Source organism: Pteropus medius, unplaced genomic scaffold (assembly GCF_902729225.1).
Source record: "Pteropus medius unplaced genomic scaffold, Ma_sr-lr_union100, whole genome shotgun sequence".
Taxonomy (NCBI): domain Eukaryota; kingdom Metazoa; phylum Chordata; class Mammalia; order Chiroptera; family Pteropodidae; genus Pteropus; species Pteropus medius.
This window is the reverse complement of record NW_024340849.1, coordinates 21,355,797-21,370,973: the sequence shown is the minus strand read 5'-3', so window position 1 is coordinate 21,370,973 and position 15,177 is coordinate 21,355,797. Positions and strand designations below refer to the sequence as shown.

Below are 15,177 nucleotides of genomic sequence, written 5' to 3'. Positions count from 1 at the left end.
CAACCAGCCCTCGGGAGATTCATTTGCCCACCTGTGACAGTTCATATACGACATAAGGATTCAAAGAGCAGTTGTCTAGTTATCTGTAACAAGTATCAGGCACTCTATAAATAGAGATGCTGGTGAAGAACCTGCTGATTGTATCACTTGGTCTTTGCTCTTAATAACCAAGATATCACCCTGTGGGTGGCTGGCTGAGACATTACAAAGCTGCAAAAGAAGAAGAGCTATGGGTCTAAGTGTTCACCATGTATACAGAGACAGCACTGCAGGGCGGCAAGAGCATGAAGCCCAGAGCCAGACTGGCTGAGTGAATCCCGAATCCCAGCCCCAGAGCTCACTAGCTGTGTGATTTGGGACAAATCTGTCTCCATTTCCTCATCCATAAAATCAAGATAATAAAAGTTCCTATGTTTTAAGGTTGTTATGAGGATTAAATGAGTTAAAACTTTAGTTATTTAGCATCAATTGAGTTAAAACTTAGAACAACGCCCGGAGTGTAGTAAGCACTCAAGAGTGTGGCCATCGTTTTACATTTGGTACATCTTTGTCTGGCCAGTCTGATTATAAGTAAAAATAGTTACAGGAATGGGACCACTACCATGTGGACTTCCACATTTTTAGAACAAATTATAATTTCTCAGAGCTATCATTTTGTCCATGGAAGGTTATTCCAACATCAGCCAACAGTGGTCAGCCTTCAGACTCACAAAATAAGAACCATTTCCTTGGTTCTTAGTTAAAGCTCAGCTAACCTCCATCATTCTCAACTGTGGCCACATCTTCCATGCCAGTCCCCAGCTGCTGGCATGTGGCAGATCAGCGCATAGTCATGTTCATCAGAACCAAATTCGATTCCAGACTGGCTTGCCTATGGCCTTGCTTATTCTACAATGGTGTCATGGTGCCCTAGGCAAGCACCTTCACAAAACCTGATTTAAAACCTGAGGCAGGCATACGCGGTACCCATTTTCCACTGTACTACTGCAGATCACCACATAGTCGTGTGAATATTCCAGCTGCCACACCTCCCACCCCCTAGGGAGGGCCTGGTGGAAAACTTCTACCTCTTCATTGTAAAGCTGTTTTTACTGACCTGCTGAGCTTTGGGGGTGAGAAATAATTCAGAGCCAGGCTTCAAACGGATCTGATCGTCAGCAGGAACTTGAACTGAAAGGAAGGCAGCCATGCCTCGGGCAAGGACTCGGAACCTTAGGTGTTAGGGAGAGGTCAGAAGAAGTAAATGGCTATGATAAAGTAAGCATTTTAAAATAAATACCATATTTTCTATTAAAAAACAAGACTAACACATTTCCAGACCTACTACTGTTTTTAAGCCTCTTCAGGAAAATCTTAAATATCATCAAAAAGGAGCCTTAGTCTTCTCTTCCATTATCACCACCCAAACAATGTAAGTAAGCATAACTGAGACTCATGAAAGAAAGTGTTGACAAAAATATATAATAACTCTCAGATATTGCTGGTGGGAATATAAAAAATGGTGCAGGTGCTGTGAAAAAGTCTGGCAGGTCCTCAGTAAGTTAAACATAGAGTAACAAACGATATGACCCAGCAATTCCGCTTCTGGGTATGTACCCAGAACAACTGAAGGCAGGTGTTCTAACAAAAACTTGTACACAAATTTCACAGCAGCACTACTCACGACAGCCAGAAGATTTTAAAAACCCAAATGCTTATCAACTGATGAATGCATAAACAAAATGTGGTATATCCATCCATCCATACAATGGAATATTACTCAATTGTAAAAAGGAATGAAGTATTGACACATACTAAAACATGGATGAGCCTTGAAACTTTATGCTAAGTGAAAGAAGCCAGACACAAGAGGCTACATATCATATGATTCCGTTTCTATGAACTATTCAGAATAGGACGTAAATAGTCAGAAAGTCAATTAGTGGTTGCCAGAGACCTGGGGGCGAGGAGAACAGGGAATGACTGCTTAATGGGTATAGGATTTCCTTTTAGGGGAATAAAAATCACCCTAGTGATGGTTGCAACAACATTATGAATGTACTAAATGCCACTGAACTGTATGTTTTAAAATGGTTACCATGATAATATTTTACATTATGTGTATTTTACTACAATTTAAGTAAATGAGAATCACATAGTCCTGATAAATTCTACCATGAACAAAGAAACATGATGTTAACTGGTTTGAATTAGGTGGCTCCTGAAGTTGCAACAAACAGGATGGGCTAGTCCACAAGAATGCTGCCATTAGAACGGTACGGAAACTCTTCAGTGCTGGTAAAGGCTTTAGACAAAACCCACGATGCAAATGAATATTATGAGAGAAAACGGGAGGCTAATGGCAAATTCTTTCACACCTTGGAATTTTTAGCAAGAAAACTTAGACTTGTTTCTCAATGCTTATCCTTTTTATCAATTAACTCTAACTCTTCTTGACTTCACGGTTCGAGTAGACTGAGTCTCACCCAGGATCTGACTGCCCTGATAAAGAGCGTGCAATGAAGAAGCTGACTGGGGTATTTCAACCTACCCTTGCAAACCATCACTGGCTCCAAGCCAAAAAGAAATCAGTAGTGTGGCCAGATTACAAATCAAAATACGACAAGAGATAATACTTTTAAAAAAATTATTTGAACATAAAAACAAAGTTGTTTTAAAATAAGAATAAAACACATTGGTTGTTTTTTCCCCTAATCTTTGGGGACAACCTACCCCCTAAGCCAAAAACCTACTAAAGTGTCACAACCCCTAAGTAGGTGCAGACACTGAGGCCCAGTTAGAAGAACAGCGACAGATGCCTCCTTACCTGTTGGACAGGGGTGATTTCCGGCCGAACCCGATTGCCCCCAGAATCCCAGAGCTGAGCCTCTCTTCAGCAAGCAGGCTCTGCCTGCTCTGAAGCATGAGCAGAATTCGAATGACAGATTCTGTCAAGACCAAGTCATTCTGCTCCGTCTGGATCAGGGACAGCTGCAGGACTTGGTGCCACCACAAAAACAGCTTTGCCTCTTCCTGCACAGACCTAAGGGGAGGCCCCAGAGGAAAATAAAATTACAAGTGGGTTTATTTCTATTCCCATTTAACTGACAGTCCACACTTGAGTTTTAAGTCTAAGGGGCATTTAGCACTCTTAAAGCTTAGGCTAACGGGTAACAGTTATTAATATAATAATGTAAAACTTTATTATTATGTTAATAATAATAATATCATTTATTATTATTATTAAAGTATCGCTTGGCCACACTGCTGTCATTTATTGAACAGCTATCATTTATTGAACACTTACTACATGCCAAACGCTGTGTGCTAGCTTTACGTTCTTTCGCTTAATCCTCATTAACAACACTATGAGGAAAATATTGTTACCGCTAATGAACTGATAAGGAACATAAAGGCCGGTGCTTCAAAATGCCCATTTTAGGAAATAAAAAATCTGTTCAGAAAATTAGCCCGTGCAAGTAGAAATCTTTCTAAAACAAGTGTCACTGTGCCTTACAAACTTGTTTGTTTCTACGTGTCACTTGGTTCTGTGCACTTAAATGAGCACTTACTTCAACCCCACATTCCAAGTTACCCAAACCCAGTGAGTCTGACACAGCAGCCAGATGGCCAACGTACTTTGGATAGACCTGTTCCAACCACTTGCTTAAGATGAGCAGCACTTTCATTTCGTTCCTTAGTGTCTGTTCGCTGTTTAAACACTGTAGCAAGTAGACATAAAGAGTCAAGTAACTGCCAAGGGACAGGCACTCCTGTAGAAATTCTTCCATGGTGAGCTCAGGAACTTGAAGGGACACCAGAATGGGGCCCCATCCTAAATGCTGATTGAGGGAGCCTAAAAAAAAACAACAAGAAGAGGCAGCAAGGTAAAAGCCAGATTCAAATTATTTAACTACTCTAATAAACGTCTTCACTTTAATAAGCTTGACGTCAAGAAAACATTGCCTGCGTTGACCCTGGAGCCACGAAAGCGAAATATGCCTCCCAGCTTAGGCTGGAAAGCCCTTATGCTAAATGCCTGTGTCCTGGCTCGCCACTAAAGAGGGCTGAGAAATCAGAATTCAGTGCTGCATTTTTATAAATCACCTTTTTCATATTATGATCATTAAACTCACATGTAGACTCTGCCTGTACCAGTCATCTAAAAGTTTCAACTTTAATACCATTTATACTCATGGCTCTCAATTCTTTGGGGGCAGTGAGGGTGGGGTGACATGGTGACATGCATAGCATCTCCCATGTGGATTCGTGCGTTGTCAAGAACGGGCAGAATCCAGGTGCCTCCTGGCATTCTCGCTGAGACCCTTTTCTCTCCTACTGTGGGTACTATGACGTGCATCTGCCTGTCAGAATTGAGAAGTGCTCTTTTGAGCACGAACAGGTTGTTTCCAGAATGTGAGAGTTTAGAGAGAGAACAAGAAAAATAAAAGGGAGATGGTGGGGGTATGTGTGTATAGGGGGACCTCTTCATAACAGTTTAAAAGATATGACAAAAAACAATAAAAAGATTTCGATGAAAACCCATTTTAACAAATGAGAAACTAGAGAAAATTAATGTAGTATGGCATTATTATATAGATTCTGGCTTATAGCGTTTGTTTTGAGAACTATGACAAGGCCTGTGACATACATACGCGATTTACCTATCATAAAAGGGCAGGTCTGATACTGCAAAACCAATATAAAATAAATTAGAAGTTCCCTCCCTTGAAACACAATTGTAGCAACACGCCTGGGTCATAGGTTTTCATGCTGACTGCAGATCTTCACGAGAAAGACAAAATACCTTCCCGAAAGAACAACATTTACAGAGAGCATGAGATGACTGTCCTCTCACCTTCTTGGAAGTAGGCGGTGATGCAGGCTTCTGTCGTCTCAGCCATGTGGCGGACGGAAGCCAGGCTCTGGCAGGCCGCCGTCAGAAGGGGCAGCACCATCAGCCCGTGCACGTTCTGCCCGATCCAGGTCCGGATGCTGCCCCGGAGGAACTCTGCCGTTGGAACTGTCGCGTTGTTCACCACCATCAGGACTTCCATAAAGAGGCTGCTGAGGGCCATGTGGCGGGTCTGGCTGTCTACGTCTGAGGGGGACACAGACACACACTCGTGAAAGCCTCCGGAATGGCGATGCAAACACGGTCAAGGGAGCAACAGGGCTTTAATCTTAGCTGCTCTCCAGGCAGATTTTATAATCCTGGCGGATCTCAAGGGACCAGGAGGAAGACCGGATGGTATTTAGCTTTTAAGGCTAGGAAATGATACACAAGTACTTTGTAAGAGCAAAGTAGGAAGTACTGCAAGCTCCCTGGCTGCAGCAGTGTGGCCAAGCGATACTTTAATAAACAGATATACCAAGTTGGTGTAAAAGAGTAACTTATTTATCAGAACATGCTCAATTAGTTGTCATCTTCCAATCTTTGCTCATTTGGAAAGCCAAACACACAGATCTCAGCAGTCATTCGGTAAACTAGTTAGAAACAGCGCCTCCACCCCACCACTGCCAAAGCCATCGATTCCGGAGGGATTTACACAGAATAGCTGTTGTTTAAAACAAAAATATAAAAGGAGGAAAAGCATTTTGAAAGCCTCCTAATAGGAGCTCTTCTATTTTTTTTTCTAAATAAGAAAAATTGACAGACTGGTAATATAAATGGGTCTTTCTAAAAAATTAAGATGTCGAAAGAGGACAGTATACAGGAAAAAGAGTAAATTCATTTTACAAGAGAACTGCGAACGAATCGGTTACTAAAACATTACGTCTTTACATTCAAAAAGAGAAAACCAATTTCACTGAGAATGTGTGGAGAAACTATTCAACGGGTATAATTTTTGTCAACTATTTCTAGCTCTCCTTGAGTTGGGTACATTTCTTTTAATGGAAGAGAGTTGTGGCTTTCTCACACCGAGGCTTCAGTACTTTTCTCAATGGGAATAGGGAGGTCTGACTCATCACACCCATCAGACCAAATTCACCTACTTGCACAGAATTAAATAAATCCTCAATGTTACTATAAGATCTACTTATTATCAAAAAATGACTTTAAAGATTTATCTCTGAATTTCAGTTGAATAACAATTTTAATTTTATCTTTTAATATGACTTAGAGGAGCAAAAACCGACCGCAGTAAGCCTCTTAACAGATCTCAGCCTCTCCCCTTCCTATTAATCATCAACATAGTCAATAGTGTTTTCTTAAAATTCAGATCTGATTCCATCGTTCTTCTGATTAAGATCTTTCTAGAACACCCTTCTCTCCCTTGCATCGTCAGCTATTATTCAACCTTCATGGCCCAATCACATAATCAACTGTAAAACAGTTTCTCCAGCATTGCCTGCTAATTTCTTTTTTCTTTACACATTCCATGATTATTGTTATTTGCCTTTAGCTGATGCTAAACTTTAGGTGCATTATCTCATTCCACACTTATATATGAAACAGGTACACCATTCTCCACATACCTATTACATCCAGCTGTGCTATTTAGACCTCCTATAGTCTTACTGATTTTCTGTCTACTTGATCTATCAATTACTGTGAGATGTGTCAAAATCTCTCGCTGTGAGGGAATCTGACATTTCTCTTTCTGGTTCTGTCAATTTTCACTTTATGCATTAGCTATTGTGTTATTAGGTACAAATAAGTTAAGAATTATTATATCCTCCTTCCTGGTGAACTAAACCTTTGATCAATTTTCCAATGACTTTATTTCTATTAAGGCTTATTTCTATTTTTTTAATGTTTCAATTACATTTGGCATACAATATTCAGTCTCGAGGTGGCCTCTTCTATATGTCCCCAGCTGTAGGATTTCTGTTCAGCTGGCCTTCAGGAAACTCTCAGTGATGGCTGTTCTGTAGTTTAGCTGTAATTCTGATGTGGCTATCAGGAGGCAAGCACAGTTTGCCGACTCCGCCATCCTGATCGGAAGTCTGCTTATTTCTTCTTTATCTTTTGTCATGCAACTTCAGGGCAGGAAAACACACGAGAGATCATCTGACTCTGAAATTCTTTCTGCCTTATAATCTGATCTGTCTAATATTAATATAGCTCTGCCAGCTTTCTATTTTAATATTTACCTGATATGCTTACCTTATGGAAAACTTTCTACATCCTATATTTAGATGTACTTCTTATAATTTATTAATCTAGTCTGATGATCTTTTAACCTGAACATTAGTCCATTTACAGTTACTAATGTATTTGAATTTTACCATCTTATTTTGGTTATTTTTCCCACCTTCTCCACACTTCTTTTCTTGCCATCTTTGAACATATTTTAGCCATTCTTTTTTATCTCCCTCTACTTGCTTAGAAATTATACATTTTATTTCTATTCTTCTGGTGAATTTCTTAGATTTTTTTTAACATTCACATTTCATAAAGGTGTAAATGTAATCAATTTCTTGAACCTCTCAAATAATAATAAAACTTTAGAATGCTTTTAACTCAACCTGTTTCCTAACATATATACTGCAGTCATATAATTTAATTTTAGCTTTTACTTTTTAAACCCCTAAATGCATGATTATGGTAGTTCTTTACAGGCAGTTTTTATTTACATTTTACTACTTTCTCTGCTTATTATTCCTTCTTGCAATGCCTTCTACTGTGATCACTCTACTTCCACCTGAAGAACATGCTTTAGCATTTCCTCCAGTGACATCTATTGAGACAAAACACCCTCCGTTTCAATGAAAATATCTTTACTTCGTCCTCATCCTTGAAAGATGGTTTTCCTTCATGTACAACTCCAGGTTCTCCATCATTTCCTCACAGCACTGTGTTGTTACTGAGAGGTAGGCAGTCAGCATACACGCTGTTCCTCTGTAGCTAATGTGTCTTTCTTTCCTTCATGGGTGTAGAGGTTTTTTCTTTGTCACCGGGGCTTCAGCAGTCTCACCACAGTGTGATGGTGTGAATTTCTTTCTATTTCTCCTGCTTCGGATTTGATGTGTTTACTGAATCTAAGGATTGCTATACTCATCAGTCCTGGGAAGTTCTGGGCCTTGCTATCTCCTCAGCTAGCCTCTCCCCAAATCTGAACCTCCTCTTTCTGGAATTCTGATGAGATGATGGCTGTATGTTTAGACCGTCTCAGTCTGTTCTCTATGCCCCTTAACCCCACTTTTATATTCCTTCTGTCTGTTCTACATTCTGGGTATTTCCTTCAGGTTTATTTTCCAATTTACCTGTTTTCTCTTCAGGTAGGTTGAATCTGCTGTTAAATTTTTATTACAATTTTTATCTTTTTCATTTCTAGAATATCTGATTCTCTCTCCAAGCAGCATATCTCTATAATAGTTTATTCCTTACTGATATTTTCAAATCTCTTTTATTTCATCAAATATGTTATTTTTTCTTTACTGCAGTCATATAATTATTTTTTCTTTACTGCAGTCATATTATGCCAATATCTTAAGTCTTTATATGTCTGACTCTGCTGACTTGTTCGTGGTTCCTTGTTTCCTTATGTATTTCAGGACTTTTTTTTTTTTTAACTGTGAGTTCATATTCCTTGGAACTCTGAAGACTGAGCTGAAGAGGAGTTTCTCCAAAAAGGATCTGTAGTTGTCTTCTGCCAGGCATCTGGTGGCATTGCCAACTCAGGACTAGTTTAACTCAATTCTCAGGTTGAGGGATTTGGGGGAACAATCTAGGTATTATGAATTCTTACTTCAAACCCACATGAGGGTCAGTTTGTACTAACTAATTTTCAAAAGAGGTATCTTTTCCCCCACCACATAGACTTCTGATCCAACATCCAGGTCAAACAGATAAATGTCTTTGCTTTCCTCCCCCAGGGGCAGGTTTACTTCTAGCTCATCCTTACACCGAGGATGCCTGTGGAGTTACATACTGTGGCGTTATCAGTCATCTAAGCCCTCAGTCCAGTTAACCTCACACCAGCATCTGAGAGTGTCAAACCTTCTTTGGTCTAAATGTTCACGCCTCCTCTCAGTGCTGAGATAACACAGTGTCCCTAGGTCCACTCATGCCTCTGATTGCTGCTTCTCTGGAAAAAGGAATGACTGTGTCTTGACCATCTTCCTGATGTCATAGTGCCTTACACACAGCAGGAGTTCGATGACTGAATAAATACACGACCCCCTGGTCACTTACCGGGTGGGTTAAAGACAATGATATCATCTAAGAGCTTAGACATTTCCTGTTCTAGGACTGCTAGGGTGATTTTTCCATTTTGCTCCAGGGAGCTGAGGAATTGAACCATCTGATGAGTGAAGGCTCGGCATTTTGGAACTGCATCCTGACAATTAAAAAGAAAAGATCATTCAAACAAATCCATGCAAGCAGTGTTAACGGAGTGTTCGCTGGGAGCGAGGCACGCCATTGACTGCTTTGGCAGGGAGTGGAGAGGACAGAGCAGGAAGTTCCAGGAGAACACTCTTCCTTTTCACTGCATTAATGACATTAACTACACGCCAATTACTCACCAGAAACTTTCCCCAAACTATCTAATTTAATCCTTACAGCACCACTTTGAGGCAAGGTATTATTTCCAATTCAGATGAGAAAACCAAGGTCGTAATGGCAGTGAGATGGGGAACTGAGTTTGTCAGACCTCGAACTCAGGATCACAACTTCCTAGTCATTCTGCTGCCAATGACATTCAGATCACTTAGACAAACAGCCCACTGCCAGCCCATAATCCTTCTGGTCTCGTTAGCATGTGACACTGCAAGTAAATAAATGCTTACCAGAGATAAATAAAACTAAAAGATCTGAGAGGCCAAAATATGAGTACACACGATAGATATCCTCCCACTTCCTCTGATGAGCTATCACAGGGTTCAAGACTGTCCTCAGTAGCACTTAAGCTATTACCAGTCCTGAAGAACACTCTCTGCCTTTGAAAGCACCCACTCAACTTACAAGATGTTTCTGGCTGTCAGTAGGAACAGAAAGGCCTGCAGTCACTTTCAGGAGCTTCACGATTAATCCAGCAGAAGATTCCTTTGCCAGGAGGATGGATGGTTGATAATGGCTGCTGAAATAACTTAGCACACTCTGATACGACACAATATCCACAAGATGCCATGAAAGTGAGCTTGCCTGTCCAAGGAGACTTAGTAGAGGCGAATCCTAAAATTGAAACACATATTCCTTTAGTTCCAGAGATCCCATTTTTCTAGAAATATATGTCTAGAAATTAGTCTAAGAAGTGACCACCAAGATGGCCTATGATAAGCATAGAACAGTTAAGATGTCAAATAAATACCATCTCAAGTTAGGAGTACTAGTAAAAGTAATAACCAAAGTCTTGGCAAAAGCACATTAAGATTTGTAAGTATTCACAACCCAATTTTCAAAGGAACTCTCTGAGCTGGTGTTAGAACTCGCAATTAATGAGATGTAAAATAAAATTGATTTTTATATACTGACTCAGTGTAGTTCCCTTCATAATCTACAATTAGATTATGAACTATCCACGAAAATCAGGCATCTTGTTAAGGGCACATCCCGTATACCAAGCACATATTCACACTGATAAGATGCACCGGGGAAATAACTAACAAATGACAATCTCACAGAAAGTGAGGATCTAGGGGGCCTTGCCAAGTTTTACTACAGGCTCTCCAAACTTACTGTTTGGTCTACCAACTGATGTTCCTTTGCCAATAAAATCATCATGAAAAGGAGGCAGACGACCATGCTCCGGGTCTCTGGGTGGGGACTGGGACTCCAGGCATCAGAAAGCACACTGACCCAATTGACTTCACAGAGGACAGACCCCAAAAATAAGAAGCAGCTCTTGGGGCTTCCTCGTTCCACCTAAAAAGAAACAAATTAAAACCAATGATTTGCTTTAAGCTACTTATGTTATCTCGAAAATGTGTATAAATCAATGTTTACTAAATTATATTTTTTAAATAACACTTTTTTCCCAGATTACAAAAGTCATCCATAATCCTAGCCCCCAGAGATTTAGACTTAATATTCGTAATATCTTTCTTTCCACACTGAGTGTATGTGTAACATTTTCCAGCTTGTTTGGAGTGCATTGCTTATTCTATTCATTCTTAGCAGGAATGAGCTTCCTTATCTCCAACCAGGGTGGCAAATCCCTGCCACAATCAGTCACTGGTGAAAGGAGCACATCACAGTCCTCAGATGTACTGGGAGAGGACAAAGGTTGAGATCTGCTAGTCAGTAGTTCCCAAAGCTAAGTGTGCAGAACCATCAGAAGGACCTACTAAAACAAAGAGTGTAGGGCACGACCTCTAGAATTCTTCATTTCCTACAACCGGGGTGGGTGCATTTCTAATAAGCTCCCAGGTGGTACTGATGCTGCTGGTCCTGGAACCATACTTTGAGACCCACTGTATTAGTGTACAGACTTTTAAACTGCCTTTTTAGTGTAATGTAACATTATGTTATGTTGTAAAAATATCTCCAGATCATTAGTCTTTATAATTTTTGATAACTATATATTTAATTAAATCCAATTTTAAAATTATTAAGGACTGGAGATTGGGGAGCTATGGCAAATGTATTATAAAGTATGTAAGCAATGTCAGAGTTATCCCTTATAAATGCACTTATATCTTCTGCAACCCAATTACTCCCTTGCATAACTGCTTAAAGAAACGAATGGCTTGAGTACCAATTTACATTTTCCTTTAATAGAACATTTAACAGTAAGTAGTTCTGATGATACTATCCAAGAAAAACATGCAGACACAGAAACACCAAGAAGCACGTGACAAAGTCATTAAACTACGTATTCACACGACAATATTACTAAAGTCTAGAGAATGACTGCTCTTATAGACAGAGTCTTTCTCTGGGTTTTCAAGTGGTCTTGCCACTTTACACAGACACCACTTGGACCACACAGAATGTGGCACAATCTGCTTGGGCACTCACGGCAACTGTGTCTAAAACCCACAGTGAACAGAGCACAGGCTGCTCCCTAGCAGCCCAATCTCTCCAGGCTGTGGGGAATGAGACTTACTTTAAAGAAGGCCTCCATGAGCATCTGGTCGGGGTACAGGTCCCTCCACGGGAGTTTCTGGTAGGCACTATGAAAAGCGTACAGAATGAACTCTGGCATTTTGGGTGCTGTGCATGCTTCACAGTAATGCATCAGGTGTAAGCGAAGGGCACCTTCATCACCTGGCAACAGCTTATCTAAAATTGAAAAAGCAAATACAGTTCAAGACCTTTTGGTTAACCTTTAAAAAAAATAATAATAATAAATAACAAAACACAAATTTGAATGAAAAGTCTAAAACCTAAGGTTCTCAATAATTATACAGTTTCAAAGATTTTCACATGCCGGGGGCAGGGTAGAGAACTGATGGCAGATTAATAATAAAGAATGGTTCTTACTTACCTGGGTAACTGGAATGAGTAGCTGGTGTGTGGGAGATAGCTGGGACGATTAGTTTTCCTTCCAAACTTCTAAATAGGTGGCTTTTTAACTCAAATTACACTTCTACGACCCCGACCAGTTCTAGGCATCCCTTCTGTCTGCAACTTGGATCACTCAGTATTGTTCTCACAAGAAGCAATGGCTTTAGTGCCTCAAAAACTAATGTCAATGTAAAGGGCATTTAGTCTGAAATGGTTTCAGCCTTTCGGGTTCTATGCAAAGGAAGGGAGGAGCATAGTCAAAGAAGAGAGAACCACACACGGAAACAGAAACCTGATGGTGTTTCTCAACATTCACTTTTCAAAAATGGCCAGTGAGCATCAACACATGGTGCCAGTCGATTTATCATTTCTAACATTGCTGTGCCCTCAATTCCCAGTCTTTACTCTATTCTACAGCAGAAAACATTTAATGTGTGTTTTTAACAATCTTTTGAAACAGGGGTGAAGGGCAGTATTTGTTTATATGTAGATAAAAGACAGTTCTGTTTAGGTTAAGGATGGATAGGTAGAAGATGTCTAGGAGTAACCTCTTAGAATGAGACTGAGCTTCCAGTTCCAGCCAGACACAAAAAAGTTCTGTGACCTCAGATAAGTTCCTTTTTTTTCAGGTCCTCATTTTTTCATCAATAAAAGGAGAGAGTGGATCAATGATCTCACTAAAAGGCTACACTTTAATACTTCTTCATGCTGTTTTGCATAGTTCTTCTGCTTCCTCTCTCTGATCTTAGCTACCAATTCCTGATGTTATCCGTGTACCCTCCTGTTCCTAAGCCACCTTCTTATTTTATATACACAGGCGAGAACCTGTGAGAATGTTTGCCCCTTTGACTAAGAAATTAAATATATACCCTATGTCACTATAATTTGATAGTCCAATATTTTTCTCACTAATAAATATATTTTAGATAGTACAAAGCAGCTAGTAGAATCTGCCTTTCAAAAAAAAAAGAGAGAGTATTATTAGGATTTCATATATTACTCATTGCACCAATATTTATCAAATAGACACTGAGACAATGGTACTAATAATGTATCAATGCAGATTCATCCACTAACAAATATACCACTCTGGTGGGGGTGTGGAGAGTGGGGGGACTATGCATGGAGAAGGGGACAGGTTATATGAACTCTGTATTTTCTGCTCAATTTTGTCTAAAATGGCTCTAAAAAAATTAATCAATTGTGTGTATATGCATTTATATATATAAATATTGGATGGCATATTGTTAACTCTATGACTAAGTCCCACATAAACACATGGCAGCCATGGAGGTATACCACTCAGTTCTCCCTTTCAACAGAACTTCCTGATCCAGCCGTGGCACCTACACGATCTACTGCAGCACCTAAGTCAAGGGCACGCTCCTCCCAGGCAGCCTTCAGCCAACAACCGAGCATAGGTCTGTCCACTCCTGCCAAACATGAGGCTCCTTAGTAAATCTTCATACTCAAACTCCCTACTGCGCTGGCCAATACTTTCTCGGAGCTGTACTGCGGCTGAGGCTCTTCCTTCCCACCCCCCTTTCACAGGTGTCACACCCGCACTGGGGTCTGAAGGCTTTCCTTGCCTGCTGTTGCTCCTCTGGAACAGCACAGGCGACAGAAGATAAGCTCCTCTAAGGACCACACCCTCACTGAAAGGGCAGATTAGTGGGGAAAAGAAACCTTCTCTACCTCAGCACAGACTTGGGGTTGAGGAGGGAAAAAGTTTACTGTGATCATTGAGGCCTGCCTGCAAGTTGAGTATGGACTTCCATTTCATATGTGTGTGGTGTGAGAAACTCCAAACCAAGAAATTACAAAGTTCTAACTGGCAACAACAAATGCAGATTTTCTCTGGAGGCACACACCCTCATTCTAGTCTTTATGGAATTTCCCTAGATAACATTTCTCTAAATATGGGCTCAGAATACAAAATTATAAAATACACAGGAATCAAGCCTCTAAGAATAAGAGTCTGAAGAAATCTCCAAGAGCACAAAAGTCACTCTCCAATGGAAATGTCAGAGAATGGAATTATTGCATATAGATCATAAAAGAAAGTAAGCGTGTTTAAATATTTTCAAGAAAATAAAGCACAAAAAGATAGAAAATATGAAAAAAAAGTCAGAGTCAAGGAAGACAGAATGTGGTTCAATATGGGGGACAGACAATATTTGAAAGAGAAAGGCTGTGTATTTTCCATAACTGATGGAACTCCGAGCTACCTCACCAACAAGATAAGAGGTTTATGAGCTTTATGTTACATAATTGTATGAGTGAGTTTTCTTTGGTCAAAGATGACTGCCTGCCAACTAAAATTAAACTAAATAAAGTAGGAAAGCAGAGGCAAAAGAGTACCTGAATGACTCAGGGAAAAAGTGAAAACCAACCAGAGACATAACATCTTCCTACCTTTAAAACTCTCGTGCAATGAGTCAATGCAATCAGTGAACAACTGCACAATGCTTGAGGCCACTACAGCATCGCTCTCCAGCCAGGGGTAATATCGTTGGCTGCTTTAAATAAATGAAAAAGCACTTAGAAATTAAAGGCCATGATTAAATTACTCTAGGTTCTAGAGTTTAGGGCTTGCTAGAGTCATAGAAAACCCTGTGTTATGTAGCCCTAAGACACATTTAGACCACTTCGAAGCCTGGAAATTCTGGATGTGAATTACAGCTCGTAGTATCAACCATGTAGTTTTATTTACTTTCCTTCCCAACCTTTATTCCAACACAATTAGATTTCATAGGTGTGTAACCTAAATTAACATCAGTTTATACCCTTGAACCCATCCC

The 15,177-nt window shown here is 40.0% G+C and overlaps 1 protein-coding gene across 2 annotated transcripts in view; it reads right to left on the bottom strand.

Moving 5' to 3' along the window:
* EPG5 (ectopic P-granules 5 autophagy tethering factor) overlaps positions 1–15,177 on the bottom strand; it is a 91,550-nt gene that overhangs the window by 5,855 nt on the left and 70,518 nt on the right. The window contains exons 35-43 of one of the 2 annotated variants that reach the window (XM_039842528.1): positions 14,792–14,892; positions 11,976–12,151; positions 10,607–10,792; positions 9,893–10,102; positions 9,122–9,266; positions 4,838–5,080; positions 3,619–3,835; positions 2,807–3,022; positions 1,097–1,211 (exon numbers count right to left, since the gene is read on the bottom strand). In XM_039842528.1, the coding sequence (XP_039698462.1) occupies positions 1,097–1,211; positions 2,807–3,022; positions 3,619–3,835; positions 4,838–5,080; positions 9,122–9,266; positions 9,893–10,102; positions 10,607–10,792; positions 11,976–12,151; positions 14,792–14,892 (1,609 nt within the window). Of the gene's footprint in view, positions 1–1,096; positions 1,212–2,806; positions 3,023–3,618; positions 3,836–4,837; positions 5,081–9,121; positions 9,267–9,892; positions 10,103–10,606; positions 10,793–11,975; positions 12,152–14,791; positions 14,896–15,177 lie in introns of both variants that reach the window. The other variant, XM_039842524.1, reaches the window with a different exon arrangement.